The sequence below is a fragment of the Camponotus floridanus genome, unplaced genomic scaffold (genome assembly GCF_003227725.1).
Source record: "Camponotus floridanus strain SB8 unplaced genomic scaffold, Cflo_v7.5 scaffold8, whole genome shotgun sequence".
Taxonomy (NCBI): domain Eukaryota; kingdom Metazoa; phylum Arthropoda; class Insecta; order Hymenoptera; family Formicidae; genus Camponotus; species Camponotus floridanus.
This window is the reverse complement of record NW_020229849.1, coordinates 907,770-924,646: the sequence shown is the minus strand read 5'-3', so window position 1 is coordinate 924,646 and position 16,877 is coordinate 907,770. Positions and strand designations below refer to the sequence as shown.

At 31.7% G+C, this 16,877-nt stretch overlaps 1 protein-coding gene across 1 annotated transcript; it reads left to right on the top strand.

Moving 5' to 3' along the window:
• The first annotated feature begins 4,020 nt into the window (after nt 1–4,020).
• On the top strand, nt 4,021–15,892 carry LOC105258247 (histone-lysine N-methyltransferase EHMT2). The gene is made up of 12 exons (XM_025414230.1): nt 4,021–5,345; nt 5,764–6,368; nt 6,581–6,631; nt 7,896–7,993; nt 8,073–8,715; nt 9,778–10,110; nt 10,354–10,582; nt 10,752–10,958; nt 11,242–11,498; nt 12,828–13,078; nt 13,415–13,590; nt 14,287–15,892. Exons 1-12 carry the CDS (start codon nt 4,450–4,452, stop codon nt 14,450–14,452), a joined length of 3,912 nt encoding a protein of 1,303 aa, XP_025270015.1. The 5' UTR covers nt 4,021–4,449; the 3' UTR covers nt 14,453–15,892.
• Nucleotides 15,893–16,877: the final 985 nt, after the last annotated feature.

Sequence of the window (16,877 nt, the reverse complement as noted above, 5' to 3'; positions counted from 1 at the left end):
CAAGCAATATGTCACGATTGCATTAATTTGTATTCTTTTGCGAGTTAATTGAATTTCGGTTGCGGCCGAACCTCGCAACAGTCGTTAAACGCCACGTTTTCTCGTTATGCAACTTGTGAGCGTCTCCCTCGATAGCAAAGGACGGACCGTTTTATTGTTAGAATAGATAGAAATAAAAAAGGAATAAAAAAAAGGAATAAATCGAGAGGAGTCGCATATTAATATAAAATTATACAGGGTGTCTCAAAACTCAATGAATTTTTCAAAGACAGATTCCTGGGATCATTTGGAGACGATTTTTCCTCAGCGAAAAAGTCGATGAAGGCCATCATTTTTTGCATGTTCCCGATTTTTGTCATCATATATCTTTGCAATTAAGTCTTAAATTAAAATTCAACTAAAGTAAACTATATTTAAAATTAATCGAAGAATGTGGTTTTATTAATATTTTATTTCTACAAAGCTTAGTTTATGAAAAACTTCTTATCTCCAATCACTTATAATTCGAAAATTATTAGTGCCTGGACATTTTCGTTGAGGAAAAATCGTCTTCAGATGATCCCAGGAATCTGTCTTTTTTTGAAAGATTCATTCTGAGTTTTGAGACACCCTATATAATATACTAATGTGACATATACACATGTGAATAAAAATCGCTTAATTTTGCAAGGATTTTCAGTCCAAATATATATATACATATACATATATATATATATATATATATATATATATATATATATATATATACAGGGTGTCACTTAATTGGCGCTCACTATTTATATAGCGACATTCCTCGTGGAAAACTGAGTCGAAAAGTCCTGAACCATTTTTTTCTATAATGAAAAAAATTTGAAATCATTTTTTTTCGAAACCATTTTTTTCTTCTATAATGCGAAAAACTTTATTTTGCATTAAAAATCATATTTCTTCCGTTAAAAGCGTTTCCTTAAAGAAAATTTCGTCAAGGAGGCTATTATATATATATATATATATATATATATATATATATATATATATATATATATAATAAATATATAATAAATAAAAAGAAAATGAAACTGAATAAATTTCTTGAAAAAAACGATAAAAATAAAAAATAAACATCTTTGTCTTTTATCAAAATAAAATAATTTTTTTTAAACTAATGTTTAGTAATAACATGTAATAGTAGAAAATTAATAAAGACGTTTTTCAAGAAATTTATTTAGTTTCATTTTCCTTTCATTTTATTTTCTTTTCACTTTTTGCTCTTCCTTCATCAGAGATTTTTGAGCGATAACTTCTTAAGGAAGCATTTTTCGACCCATGTTTATAGGAAATTTTTTGTTCAGAATTAAATTTTCGATAAGATCTCAAAGTCTGGCTGGAATGTTCGGGGCCACCCTGTATATATATATATATATATATATATATATATATATATATATATATTGCGTTCCAAGGGAATGATCTTCAACTCTCGTCTTCAACTCTCGTCTTAATCTATGAATTTTTTTCTTTGCAAGAAAATTATGCTGCGAAAATGATCGATAACGAGCGATGAAAACAACTGGCGAGGATCGGTCGTAACACAGTCGACTTTGAATTGAACAATTAAGAGTTAATAAAGCTCTCGGTTCATTCTCACAATAATATACGCATATGTGTGCTCGATACGGGCAGGGAGAGAGAGAGAGAGAGAGAGAGAGAGAGAGAGGGAGGGAGGGAGGGAGGGAGGGAGGGAGAGAGAAAGAGAGAGAGAGAGAGAGAGAAGAATTTACTTCGTTCTCGTCGGATTCGAACGTGCGTTTAAATCGCGTGTATATACTATGCAAAATAGACCCGACGCGAGAGAATTTTATCTACATAGGCAATGGCCTCTTAATGGCTTCGTATGCTTCCTCTTCTTGTCACCCGCTGTCAAAGTAGCCTCGTTGCTCGAGGAGCCGGATGATCCGGTTGAAGGCATCGTTTCTCACTTAATTTAATCCATTGAACACCGAAGCCCAGGTAGAACATGAAACTCACAATGACATTATTGATGACGTCACCTAAAAGTCACCTAAAAGTTTTTAGAAAAATCATAATAATGATCTCATTTGATATACTTTCGACAATGTTTCGGTGACTTGCTAATATCATTTTACATATATATATATATATATATATATATATATATATATATATACAGGGTCTACCAAAAGTGTGGAAACCCCTAAATATCTCGGAAAATATACGTTTTACAGAAAAGTGTTTCCAACAAAAGTTGTAGGGTTTAAGAAGATCTATATACTGATTCTATCAGTTTGACCTTGGATGGCGTCGTCAAGGTCAGGTCAAGGTCACATTGACTTTTTTAAATGACACCCCCTACATTTGATTGCATATTCTTATAGCTTAATTCAAGAGCTTTCCAAAACACTATAATAATGTTCATTTTTATTAAGTACTTTGCGAGTTATGAGGGTTGAAATAATTTCTTAATTTTACATAAACCATAAAATATCTAGTAAACCATTCATTTTTCGATTATCTTACCTTCATACTTTTATGTACAAAATAATGAAAGGAATCAATTGGTGTAAAGAAAACATACAGTTGTTTTTAAGAAAAAATATGGAATTGTTAATTGCAAATTACATATTTTTTCTTAGAAACAACTATGTGTTTTCTTTACACCAATTGATTCCTCTCATTAATTTGTACATAAAAGTATGAAGGTAAGATAATCGAAAAATGAATGGTTTACTAGATATTTTATGGTTTATGTAAAATTAAGAAATTATTTCAACCCTCATAACTCGCAAAGTACTTAATAAAATGAACATTATTATAGTGTTTTGGAAAGCTCTTGAATTAAGCTATAAGAATATGCAATCAAATGTAGGGGGTGTCATTTAAAAAAGTCAATGTGACCTTGACCTGACCTTGACGACGCCATCCAAGGTCAAACTGATAGAATCAGTATATAGATCTTCTTAAACCCTACAACTTTTGTTGGAAACACTTTTCTGTAAAACGTATATTTTCCGAGATATTTAGGGGTTTCCACACTTTTGGTAGACCCTGTATATATATATATATATATATATATATATGTGTATATATATATTACGCAATTACTTGTTTATTTAATTATTCGTGTATATTCTAATTATATTTAAGCAACATAATCTTATTAAAATTATATAATGCGATTATTGAACTTAAAAATTTATCATTTTTTTTGTCTCATCTTTACAGTGTTTGCTGGTATCTAGATAAAATTATCTAGATAATCATCTAGATAAAGAAATGGATCATCTTTATCTTTAACTAGATGAAGAAATACAAAGTATCTTTATCTTTATCTTAGATGAAAAATATATGTCATCTTATCTAAAAATTGTCTACGATAACGTTTTCATTATGCAAAAATGTTTTCCAGGCAAGCTTCTAAAAATCTATCTAAAATATCTAAAATATATTTTTTATATTATTATTATTAATATATTATAAATATATTACAAATATATTATAAATATAAATTAATAAATAAATATTTATCATATCATTTATATACCTTTTTGCTATTATTTCTTTATAATATTAAATATTCTTTAGGAAAAGAGAAAGAATATGTGTTTATGATTTTAATATCCCATTTATAATCTGCGTCACATTTTTTACAAATATTTATAGTCTTCTAAAATAAACAAAAATATCTGGATAATTATCTCATCTTTCATCTAGATTAAATAAAAGTAAAATCATCTTTATCTCATCTAAGATAAATTTAAGGATTTTTATCTTTATCTTTATCTAGATAATTTTGAAATTATCTACAGCAAACACTGGAGATTGATAAACGCGAGGCCATAGGATCGTGGAGAAGAAAATTCGATTCCTTTTGGATCGCCGTCCCTGAGCAATCAATATGGCCTCCAGCCATCGCCAGCGCGGCCATCTCTCTCTCTCTCTCGCTCGCCAGCGCGGCCGTCTCCCTCTCTCTCTCGCTGGCCAGCGCGGCCATCTTTCTCTCTCTCTCGCTCCGCCTCGAGGAACTCGAGCGCGGTTGGGCCGCGCCGCGATCGTCATCGTCGATTCGATTAGTCGGTTCGGGGGTCCTCGATTCGATCGGAGCAACGTTCAGGAAGGACCCGGAGCCAACGAGACGCGAGGCCTTCGTTCCTACCTTCGCACCAGTGGGAGCGAGAGAGAGAAGGAGCAGCGTCCCGCCATCGGTGGCGGAGGATCAACGAGTCCTCCTCGTTGCCGATGCACACGTCGTCAGGCTGAGGTCGGGAAACGGGGTGTCAGAAGTCTCCCCGGGGTAAGGTACCCGCGAGAGAGAAGAAATATCGCGAGGATACCCGAGGATGTAGAAGATACCTGGACCTACCGGTAACCCAGGCTCAAGATGAGGTACGTCTGTGGGTGTCCGAGTTGTTGTTCGTCAAAGCCTCGACGAAGCTGTCGTTCGTAGCAGGTATGGCCGACGTCGCGCCCGAGGGCGACAGCGGGCTCGTCGTCGCGACGACCGAGGGTTGCCGAGCGCTGCCGGTAACGCAGGCTGGCGGCGAGGATGGCGCGACCGCGACCGACAACGGGGTCGTCGACGACAAGGTCAGCATCCACGAGATCCTCGAGGGCATGACGAATGAGTTTAATAAGGGCGTGAGTCCTGGGAAGCCTAAGGATGATGATAAGGCGGAGGTGGAGGAGGTGGTGGTAACGCCAGCATCGCCGTCGAGGGTCCAGGACGAGGTGTCCAAGGGAGAGGAGCGCGATGGCACTCCCGAGATGGAGGTTGTCGCGAGCTCCGAGGACGTGGCGGTCCCTCAGGTCGACAGAGAGGAGAATCACAGGAGCGAGGATGAGGCCTCGACGACGACAAATAGGCAGGAGACGGTTAAGAAGGATAACGGGATACCTAGGATCGTCTTGACGTTCAGGACTATTGATGAGAATACGGATCATGGCAAGAAGACCAAGATATCCAGTTGTTCTTCTAATCTGACTCTAGTCCCGGATGAATTGGCCAATTGCGACCAGATTGGTGGGGTCTCTGTGAAGATAGAGAACTCGGATGAGAATTCTGATATGGTGGAAGAATCCCAGGCGGAGGAAACGAAGAAGGAGAAATCTATAAAAATTGCAGAGCTGAAAGCTGTGGATGAAGATCAAGCGAAGGATGCAGAAGAGAAACAAAGTAGTGATGCGCAGGCTTCTGTTGAAAATAAGCCTGAAGAGACTGTAGAGAATAATGTTGAAGTCAATAATGTCGAGGCCAAGCTTGGAGAAGATACGGAGCAGCAACAAGAAACAACAACAGCGCCAGTTACTAGGAAGAGAAGAATTGGGAGACCTAGATTACGAGCCCTTAGGTTTTGTTTTTTTTTTATTTATCATTAAATTAAATATTTTTTATTTATCATTAAATTAAATATTTACATGTGCAATATTTATATTATATTTATATTATATTATATTTATTTATATTATTATATTTATTATATATTTATTATTTTAATATTTATTATTATATTTATTTATTATATATTTATTATATATTTATTATTTTTTTATATTATTTATTATTTATCATATTTCTTATTATATTTGATTTTATAATTTATTATTTATTATATTTTATTTTTATTTATTATATTATTTATTATTTATTATATTTATTATATATTTATTATTTTTATATTTATTATTATATTTATTTATATTTATATTATATTATATTATATTATTATATTATATTAATTTATATTCTAAAATCTTTCTCGTTTTCAGTGATTCGGTCCCTCAGGACGAGGAACCACCAGGTCCCAAGCGCTCGGCTAGAAGACTTTGCAAAGAATCTTTGAAGAGTACTGTTCTGGAGAGTGCCATGGCACGTAAAGAGAAGTCCAACTACACCGAGGAACATTTGCAATTTAAAAAGAGGAAGTACAGCAAACCAGGTCGGCCCAAGAAGTTGGTTTCAGGCAAAGATCAGATTAAACAGACGCAAGCAAAGCCCTCTGATGTTCGTCAAGAAGCGGAGACCTCGCTCGTGTCCGATGGTAACATTAGCACGTCTGACAGCTCGATGCTAGAATCCTCACGTAATGCTATACTATCGGAGAATATGAATGACAGCGTCGTGGAGAACACGCAGTCACTCTCATCCGATTTTGACGGAATGCCGAAATTATCGCCTATGACGAGGAGCTCGGAATCACAAGTGAAACTCGGTAACTCCATCGGCAGTCCTGTTAGCGATGATGTACCTTTGGCGGATATTCAGAAGCCTTTCCTGAAACCGGCCACTGCTAGTCGACCCAAGAGGGAGAGAGGGCGTCCTCGCGGAAGCACTCAGGCCGCGCGAAAAATAGCGAAGGCGGATCCGTATGAAGGTAATATCGTGTATATGTGTGTAACAATATTTTTCTGTTATATAACTGTTTTTAATTAAAATTAATTAAATTAAATTATTTATTAAATTAATTTAATTAAATTATTTATTAAATTAATTCAATTAAATTATTAAATTAATTCAATTAAATTATTTATTAAATTAATTCAATTAAATTATTTATTAAATTAATTTAATTAAATTATTTTGCAGACGGTTCTCCAACCGTTGCGGAAGCGGGGAAAAATAACGATTATCCTGAAGGTAACAGTCTAAAAAATAAAATTTTATGGATAATGTAGGGCAAATAAAAGTAAATTTAAATTAAAATATTTTTACTATATAAAATTTTATAGCAAAAATATTGTTTTACATTTTTTGTTCCTATTTTCTCAGATTAATTAAAAATAACACATTGATAATATTTATGAGTTTTTGATAACGCAACTAAATTTCTTTGAAACATAGCAAACATAGTATACGTGTGTTGAATACAAAATTAGTTCTCTTTCTATAAAAAGAAATTAACATAGATGTTATTTATAATATAAATATATATAAATTTAATCAATAATAATATTCCATGAAATAAACATGTTTCTAACTATAATTTTTACTTTTAATAAATTATAAATTTGTTTCGCCTCCTTCCACATTCCTTTTTATTTTATTATCAAATAGCTCTATTATCAACTATTTATTATCAATTGTTTTATTATATCTTTACTACCAATTTTATTATTGTTATTGTCATACATTACATGATACACATTTAAAAATATTAAATGGCATTTTAGGCAAATATATTTTAACTGTTTTCTACTTATCACATTTTGCTTCTTTTTTCAGAATTTATTGTATAAAGAAAACATAAACAATTTCAAGTTTTTGTTCTCTATGAATATATCACTATATCTAAAGCATTGTGCATGCGAATGTATCTACGAAAACTTAAAAAACATTATCAATGTGTTATCTTTATAATTAAATAGTTGTATTTTTATACAGGGCCCCGAACGTTCCAGACTTTGAGATCTTGTAGGAAATTTAATTCTGAACAAAAAATGTCGAATAAACATGGGTCGAAAAATGCTTCCTTAAAAAGTTATCGCTCGAAAACCTCTGATGAAGGAAGAGCAAAAGGTGAAAAGAAAATAAAACTAAATAAATTTCTTGAAATAAACGATAAAAATAAAAATCTTTTTCTTTTGTGAAAATAAAGTAAAAGTTAGTTAAAAAAAAAATTATTTTATTTTCATAAAAGAAAAAGATTTTTATTTTTTATTTTTATCGTTTTTTTCAAGAAATTTATTTAGTTTCATTTTCTTTTTATTTCACATTCTTTTTCTTTTCACCTTTTGTTCTTCCTTCATCAGAGGTTTTCGAGCGATAACTTCGTACGCAGGCATTTTTCGACCCACGTTTATAGGAAATTTTTTGTTCAGAATTAAATTTCCTCTCAAAGTCTGGCTGGAACGTTCGGGACCACCATGTATATTGAGAATGTTTTATTGAAACTTTAATATAGAAATCCCAGTTAAACGAACTCGTCGGAGTATGATACCGAGTCCGAGTCCCGCGGAAGGACAAGCTTCGAAGCCGGAATCTACGGCGATCATGAGTGAAGTCAGTAACCATATTTTTCGCATTCATATTTTTCATTAATACAAAAATAAAAAGATTCTTATTGTCCTTTCTATTTTAGACGTATGTGCAATCCATGCTATGCTTGTGCCAAGTACGATCTCAGTTGTACGTGACGATAACCGGTTCCGGGGCACCGCTGTATTGCACCGCCATAGATTCAATCGACAACCGGATAGTGGGATGCTGCAACGAAGTGGACAGTAACGACGTGGCGATGCGGCGACCAAGCACCCGCGTACCTTTTATCATTCTTTGTCGTATGCATAAGGAACGGTTGCTGCGTCACAATTGCTGCCCTTCCTGCGGCCTGTTTTGTTCGCAAGGCAGATTTGTGCAGTGCACCAATGGCCATCAGTATCACCGCGAATGTGAAATCTATCCAAACAAGAAGGGCGTGTGTCCGCACTGCGGCAGCGAAACTGCTGCTTACGATGTGCTGGTGACGATGAACGGCATGCGACGACCGGTATATATACCCACGCGTAAAAAATTTTCGAAATTGCCTTCAGCGAAGATGAGCTTACCTGGTAAAGGTGACAACACAAAATTGGCCGAGCGTCCACCTAGTCCATTAATTAAACCAGATATCATCAAAATACCTGAACCGTCGATTAATACTGAGAGACCAGAGCGTTATACTATTATGAGTCTTTACACGTCCGTGAAAAATGGAGATCTGGAAAAATTGGTCAATGTACTAGGTAAGTGAAATCCTGATTAAAAAACTTTTTTTTTTACTTTAATTAAATTTATGAAATAAAATTTCTTGGAAATTGGAAACACTTTTTTTTTTTTTTCATTTAAAAAATTTTCTTTACAGGGTATTTCATTTTAATTTCTCGAGGCAAATATTTCGGAAAATAATGAAAAATCGAAAAAAAAATTTCAGACAAAAGTTGTATGGTTTCTAGGGGGACATAAGATGGTACCATTAATTTGACCTTGAAGAATCACGTGAAGGTTACGTGAAGGTCATTTTGAATTTCTTAAATGGAACACCCTATATATTTTTGCATCTTGTAGTTCATCTCGAGAGCTTTCCAAAACACTATAATTAAGTAGTATTTAGTTTTCATTAAATACTTTCGGAGTTATGAGGCTTGAAATTATTTCTTAATTTACATAAATCGTAAAATATCTTGTAAAATATTCATTTTTCGATTATCTTATCTTAATACTGTTATTTATAAAATAATAAGAGGAATCAATTGGTGTAAAGAAAACACATAATTGTTTTGAAAGAAAAAATATAATTAGCAATTAACAATTACATTTTTTTTTCGAAACAATTATGTGTTTTCTTTACACTAATTGACTCCTCTCATTATTTTGTACATAAAAGTATTAAGGTAATCGAAAAATGAATATTTTACGGTTGATGTAAAATAAAGAAATAATTTCAAGCCTCATAACTCGGAAAGTATTTAATGAAAACTAACTTAATTATAGTGTTTTGGAAAGTTCTCGAGATAAGCTACAAGAATATGCAAAAATATATAGGGTGTTCCATTTAAGAAATTCAAAATGACCTTCACGTAACCTTCATGTGAGTCTTAAAGATCTTGTGTCCCTCTAGAAACCATATAACTTTTGTCTGAAACATTTTTTCGATTTTTCATTATTTTCCGAAATATTTGCCTCGGGAAATTAAAATGAAACACCCTGTATAATCTTTCAATCTAGATTTTATGCGAATATTGGAAATATCTATATATTTTGATAACATAAACATTTATATTGTAATACGAATTTGCAATTCCTAGCATGTGGTTACAATGCAAATCACACATTCCGGGATTACGCCCATCGAACTGGTCTACACATAGCAGCGGATAAAGGTCATCTGTCATGTGTGCACGTTTTGGTTCAAGCGGGTGCTCAAGTAGATGTAATGGATAGGAATCAATTGACGCCATTGATGTTAGCCGCGAGTAAGGGTAATGCCTCTGTGGTAAAATATTTAGTTAGGACAGGCGCCGACGTGACATTGAAGGGCGAGGATGGCATGACCGCTTTGCACATGGCAGCCAAGTCCGGTCATCTAGAAGTATGCAAGATCATTCTGACCGAATGTAAAGTACCGAGAACATTAGTAGGTAAGCTAGTGTCAAGCTCATATCTGGATAGGAAATTTTTTTTTTTATAAAAAGTATTTCTCTTCTTTCGAAAATACTTACGTAAATAAAATTTTAACGTATTGATAAATCATTTTTAAATATACATGATACATGAAAATATTGTGGACCTTGGAGAAATAAAAATTCATGATTGAACAAAATTTATATAATAAACTTAAATAAATAAAATAATTGTTTTATATTTGGAATTTTTATTTGCAGATTCTGTAGACGATGGCGGCTGGACGAGTTTAATTTGGGCATGCGAATTTTGCCATGCGGATGTAGCGCGTTATTTATTAGATAAAAAGTGCGATCCACTTATTCGAGACGCCGAGCAGAACATAGCGTTGCACTGGAGCGCATATAGTGGCAGTCCTGAGATCACAGAGATGCTTCTTAACGAAGGATGTGATGTGAATGCTGTCAATGTTCACGGTGATACTCCCTTGTACGTTTTGCATTTTTTTTTTGAAAATTGTGCTCCTAATCATATTAAACGAGCAGAAAAGATAAAAATATTAGTTAAAACGAGAGATAATTGTTTTATAAATAAATTGAACGAATTTTGTGAGAGATGATTCTTTTTAAAATTATAAAATAATTTTCTTTTATCTTAGACACATAGCAGCTAGACAAGATCAATATGCAGTCAGTGTTCTACTATTAGCACGTGGTGCTAAAATAGGTGAAGTGAATGCTGCCGGCGAGACCGCGGTAAATTGTTGCACCACGGATGGCGATACTATGGCTGCTTTGAGGTTGAATGCAAAGGTCAATGAACTTTCTGAACATATGTGGGAGAAAACAGTTAAAATATTAACCAAGTAAGATTTAAAAAAATATTGTTATTTGTAAGAATAAAATAAATGAATATATAATTTTATCTTTGATGATAAATTGCTCTTAGTTTATTTTTATTAGTTTAATATAGTTACGCATATATTAAGATTTTATTATATTATACTTTTGTAAAAAAAGATTGCTTCTATTAATTTAGTATTGAAATTTATAATTTATAATTTATTGCATTATATATATGTATACTGAATAAAGCTTTATATGCCTGATTCTTTATTAATTATTTTACTATTTTCATTCTTTTTACAGTGACATTTCACGGGGAAAGGAAACAAATCCTATACAATGCGTTAATGGATACGATTCCGAAGATAAACCAACAGATTTTCTTTATGTAACAGAAAATTGCTTCACTAGTAATATTAATGTAGATCGTACGATAACGTCATTACAGTCTTGTCGCTGTGAGGACAATTGTAGTTCTGAAAAGTGTTTGTGTGGAAATATAAGTTTACGATGTTGGTACAATGAAGAGGGGAAGCTTATACCTGAGTTTAATTATACAGGTATCTATTTATATTATGATTTTTAAGAACAAAGAAAGCTTTAAAATAATTTATATATAATATATACAGGGTGTCCCAAAAGTCCCGGACCGATCGAATATTTCATAAACTATGCACTTTAGAAACAAATGTTTCAAACAAAAGTTGTATGGCTTGAAGGGGACCATCAGATAATGGCAATGATTTGACCTTGGAGAGTCATTTGAAGGTGACGTAAAGGTCATCTTCAATTTCTTAAATGGAACTCCCTATTTTTTATTACATATTCGTGTAGCTTATCTCAAGAGATTTCCAAAACACTATAATAAAGTATTTCTTCATTGATCTACTTTTCGAGTTATGAGGCTTGAAATCCTTTCTTAATTTTGCATAAACCATAAAATATCTAGTAAAATATTCATTTTTCGATTACCTTAATACTTTTATATACAAAATAATGAGAGGAATCAATTGGTGTAAAGAAAACACATAGTTGTTTTAAAAAAAATATGTAATTGTTAATTGCAAATTACATATTTTTTTTTAAAAACAACTATGTTTTTTTTTACACCAATTGATTCCTCTCATTATTTTGTACATAAAATTATTAAGGTAAGATAATCGAAAAATGAATATTTTACTAGATATTGTATGGTTTATGCAAAATTAAGAAATGATTTAAAGCCTCATAACTAGGTAAGATAATCGAAAAATGAATATTTCACAAGAAAACACATAGTTGTTTTAAAAAAAATATGTAATTGTTAATTGCAAATTACATATTTTTTTTTAAAAACAACTATGTTTTTTTTTACACCAATTGATTCCTCTCATTATTTTGTACATAAAATTATTAAGGTAAGATAATCGAAAAATGAATATTTTACTAGATATTGTACGGTTTATGTAAAATTAAGAAATGATTTCAAGCCTCATAACTTGAAAAGTACTCAATGAAGAAATATTTTATTATAGTGTTTTGGAAAGCTCTCGAGATAAGCTACACGAATATGTAATAAAAAATAGGGAGTTCCATTTAAGAAATTGAAGATGACCTTTACGTCACCTTCAAATGACTCTCCAAGGTCAAATCATTGCCATTATCTGATGGTCCCCTTCAAGCCATACAACTTTTGTTTGAAACATTTGTTTCTAAAGTGCATAGTTTATGAAATATTCGACCGGGATTTTGGGACACTCTGTATAATATATATCTGGGACTTTTGGGACACTCTGTATAATATATATAATATATAATATAAAATAATTTATGTATAATAATCCAACCAATCTGGTAATAATTTATAAAAGTTTTTAAAATTAAAATAAATATATATATTCTCATTATAGATCCACCAATGTTGTTCGAATGTAACCCAGCTTGTGACTGTAACCGTATTACATGCAACAATCGAGTAATTCAGCACGGATTGACGCAGAGGTTCCAATTGTTTCGTACAAAGGGCAAAGGTTGGGGCCTCCGAACTCTCCGACATATTCCTAAAGGCACTTATGTCTGCGAATATGTGGGCGAGATAATCTCCGATTCCGAAGCTGATCATCGGGAGGATGATTCCTACTTATTTGATTTGGATAATAGAGTACGTTGTATTCTTTTTTTTATGACTTTAACTTGGAAATGAGGAAATTAAGTTGCAAATATTTTTGTTACACCCGTTTTTTCTCTTAATATTATTTTATAAATTTTATATAATACCTTTATGTAGATATATAATTAATTAGACATAATTATAGATGCAAAAAAACTTCCTCGATTACTATTCGAGATTTTAAACATGTTTTCCTGATAATTTTTTTACGCATAAACTTCATTATTTATATCTACGATCTTTTCCTTTGCGCTGCTATTTTACTTTTGCGCAGCGTGTTAATTATTTTATTCTGGATTATGAATCGAAGAATTTTACTTTACACAGGATGGAGAAACGTATTGTATAGATGCGAGACGTTATGGAAATATTGCTCGGTTCATCAATCATTCATGCGCGCCAAATTTATTACCGGTACGAGTATTCGTCGAACATCAGGACTTGCATTTCCCGAGGATAGCGTTCTTTGCCAATCGCGACATTGAAGCGGATGAAGAGCTCGGGTATGTTAAAAAACCGCTCAGGTCACTGAGACACAGGAAGTTATTGAAATACATTTCTAAACATATCTAACAAAACACATTATTACACGTATATACATAGATATATACATATATACACACACACACATACACACACGCCTACATAGACACTTGAATTTTTATTAATAAATCATTTAGCGTTTGTTTTTCGTTCTATGGCACGTAATTATAATTTTTTTTACCTCTGTTACTCTATTCTATTTTATCTTTGAATTCTTTTGTATAGTGACTAAATATATGATTCGACAGCACAAGACAATTCTCTTTAATAAATGTAGAAATGCGTAAATTGTTTATTAAATAAAGATACTTGATAATATATTGTTCCAGTAATCCTTATACAATCTTCTAATTTGTGCAGATTACATTTCTCATTTAATTCTTTTGTATTATTGATTAGTTCCTCATAAAGATAAAATAGTTACAAAAATTATATACTATTTTATTTTTTTTGAAAATTTTTAAATCTAAAATATATAATTATCATATTTATATTAGAAATTATTATACATATTTAATATCAATATACGATGGATTATAAGGTGGCGGTATTTTAAAATTTTAAAAGCATTTATATATTAATTACACTCTTTATTTTTAACGTTTTTTTTTTACTAACTTCATATGAGAAATGAATACGGATATGTTTGCCCGTAGCTTTGATTATGGCGAGAAATTCTGGATAATAAAGTGCAAGTCCTTCACGTGTACCTGCGGAGCCGAAAACTGCCGTTATTCCGAGAAGACTATACAAGTTACGCTGGATAACTATCGGAGAAAGATACAGCAGGAGGAAATATTGGCAGCTCAAACGTCATCGTAACCATAATGCGATTTAGTTTAATTTCTTAGGTATCCGCGATCTTTCGCAAATACGACGACAACGACGTCGTATAATCGTCCACGCATTAATTTTCCGCATTTCGATCTGTCGCGAAATCGGTTACTGCGATGCGCGCGGAATTGTAAAAGTACAAATGAAAAACGGTGGTGGGATGATTTGATTAGGTTCTTTCTCAACGTATACTTATACTAAATTCTGCTCTTTGATTTTGCAATCAAAGTTTTTTTAAAAGGATCGCATTCGAGATCATGTCACTTTTTGAATATCGAACGTTCGTCTACATAAATAAAATTAGACGATAAAATAAAATAGACGACCGGTCTATCAAGTGATTTTGTTATATCTTTTTTAAATGCTGATAAATTTCGAGAATATGTAATTTGAGGAAAGACACTTGAATTATACACAATTGTGATTTTTAAAAATATATTTGAGATTAAGTTCTTTCTTGATGTATACTAAATAGCAATACTTAAATACTGATACGATTTGATTTTGCAATCAAAGTTTTAAAAGAATCGCATTCGAAATCGTGTTACTTTTTGAATACTGAACATTTATCTACATAAATGAAATTGTCGACTGGTCTATCGAGTATTTTTCTTACATCTTTTTTAAATACTCATAAATTTCAAGAATATATAATTTGAGGAAAAGCATTTGAACTGTACGCAGTTGCAATTTTAAAAAATATATAAGTATTAAAGAGAATAAATATTAGTCAAAAGATACGACATGTATGATTAACATTTATGTGATTCTTGTAAAGAATTATATTTTTAGGAATCAATGTTTGCTTTAAACCTTCCTTAACAGACCGGTTTAATAATAATTTATATGAATCACTTTTGATTTGATTCGAAAAACTTACTCGGATATAATAATTTTATACTTTCCACAAAATATTTTTCTCACATTTCCTCCTATTTTTTTCGAATCAAATCTAAAGAGAATTTAATATCATTGCTCGTCCATATTTTTTCTCAGGCTTGCTTGTACTTGTTTCCTATTTTTATCGATCTTTATGAGAATGCAATGACTACGAGAAAATGAATGCTACATCAATTTTTTCTTTTTTTTTAGTGAGATAACGATAGCATAATATATATATTATACATATATTGACGATTAGTTTATGTGTGTCAGCTGCGAAGATATGTATGTTAAAGATGTTATAGTCCTATTTGGACTGATTATTTAATTATGAGATGAATATTTGAAGCTATTGTCGCTTCGAAGTGAATCGAAATCGGGATAATTGCAGCGTTCGTGTGTTCCTTACTATAGAAACTATGTATTAAATATTCCAATTAGCCGCTCACATCTCAAAGAAGAGCGTTTAATGTTGGATTCACTACAAGCGATGTAATACATAAGAATAAACTTTTTTTTGTACAAACGATTAACTTTTTGTATAATAAAAGTTATAGTCCTTTTTAATATGCATGAGTTTTATATTATTCCTTATAATTATTCGTATACCAGAATAATCTAATCAATATAAAAACAATAAAAGAAAAAATAAAAGGAGGTGAAAAAGAGAGTAAATCTCGAATTTTTTCATTTTCTTAATAAATATTTTAAATAAAAAGAAACATATTGACGGATAATTTTTAAGCATATTTTAAAGAGTACATACTTTAGAGAAAATTAAATATATAATTTACGAAGTGACTAAAAGTGATTAAAAGTTTTTTTTTTGGTTTTTTTTTTAAACGTATATACAAAATTTTAATTTAATAAACAAATATTTGTATTTTTAGGTATTTGTAAATTTTTTAAACTATAACTATGGAAATATACAAATGTAGCATAAACTATATATTTGAAAATGTAATATATGTAATTTGAAACTATAATTTCAAATGTAACATATGTTATCTCATATATGTAATTTTGAAACTATAATTTCAAATGTAACATATGTTATCTCATTCTTTAACTGCATAAATAAATATTGAGTATGTTAATATTATGTTAAGAAAAAAGGTAAAATCAATATATTTGAGATTGATATTGCTATAAATTTCTATGAATTTTATTTTATTAATTTTGATTGGATTACTTTTATTAAATCATAAAAATTTAAAAATTAAAAATACTTTGGTTACATCGAATCTTCCGAAAAAAATATGTTTACCTTTGCTGAATGGTCAACTTTGCAATATATTGCCATCAGAAATTTTTTTGGCGCGAAAATCGAAGCGAAAAAAAGCGCGCGCCACGATCGCGATTCCCGCTTGAAATTAGAGTCAATACGCACGCGCGCCTATTGACCAATCAGCGACCGGTGCGCCACTGGCCACGGAATAGTCATTGCGCAGACGCGACACTTCCCGCGTAATACGTGTGTTACTTCGTATTTTTCAAAAGCACGATGTTTCGAGATTTTTTCAGTAGCTAA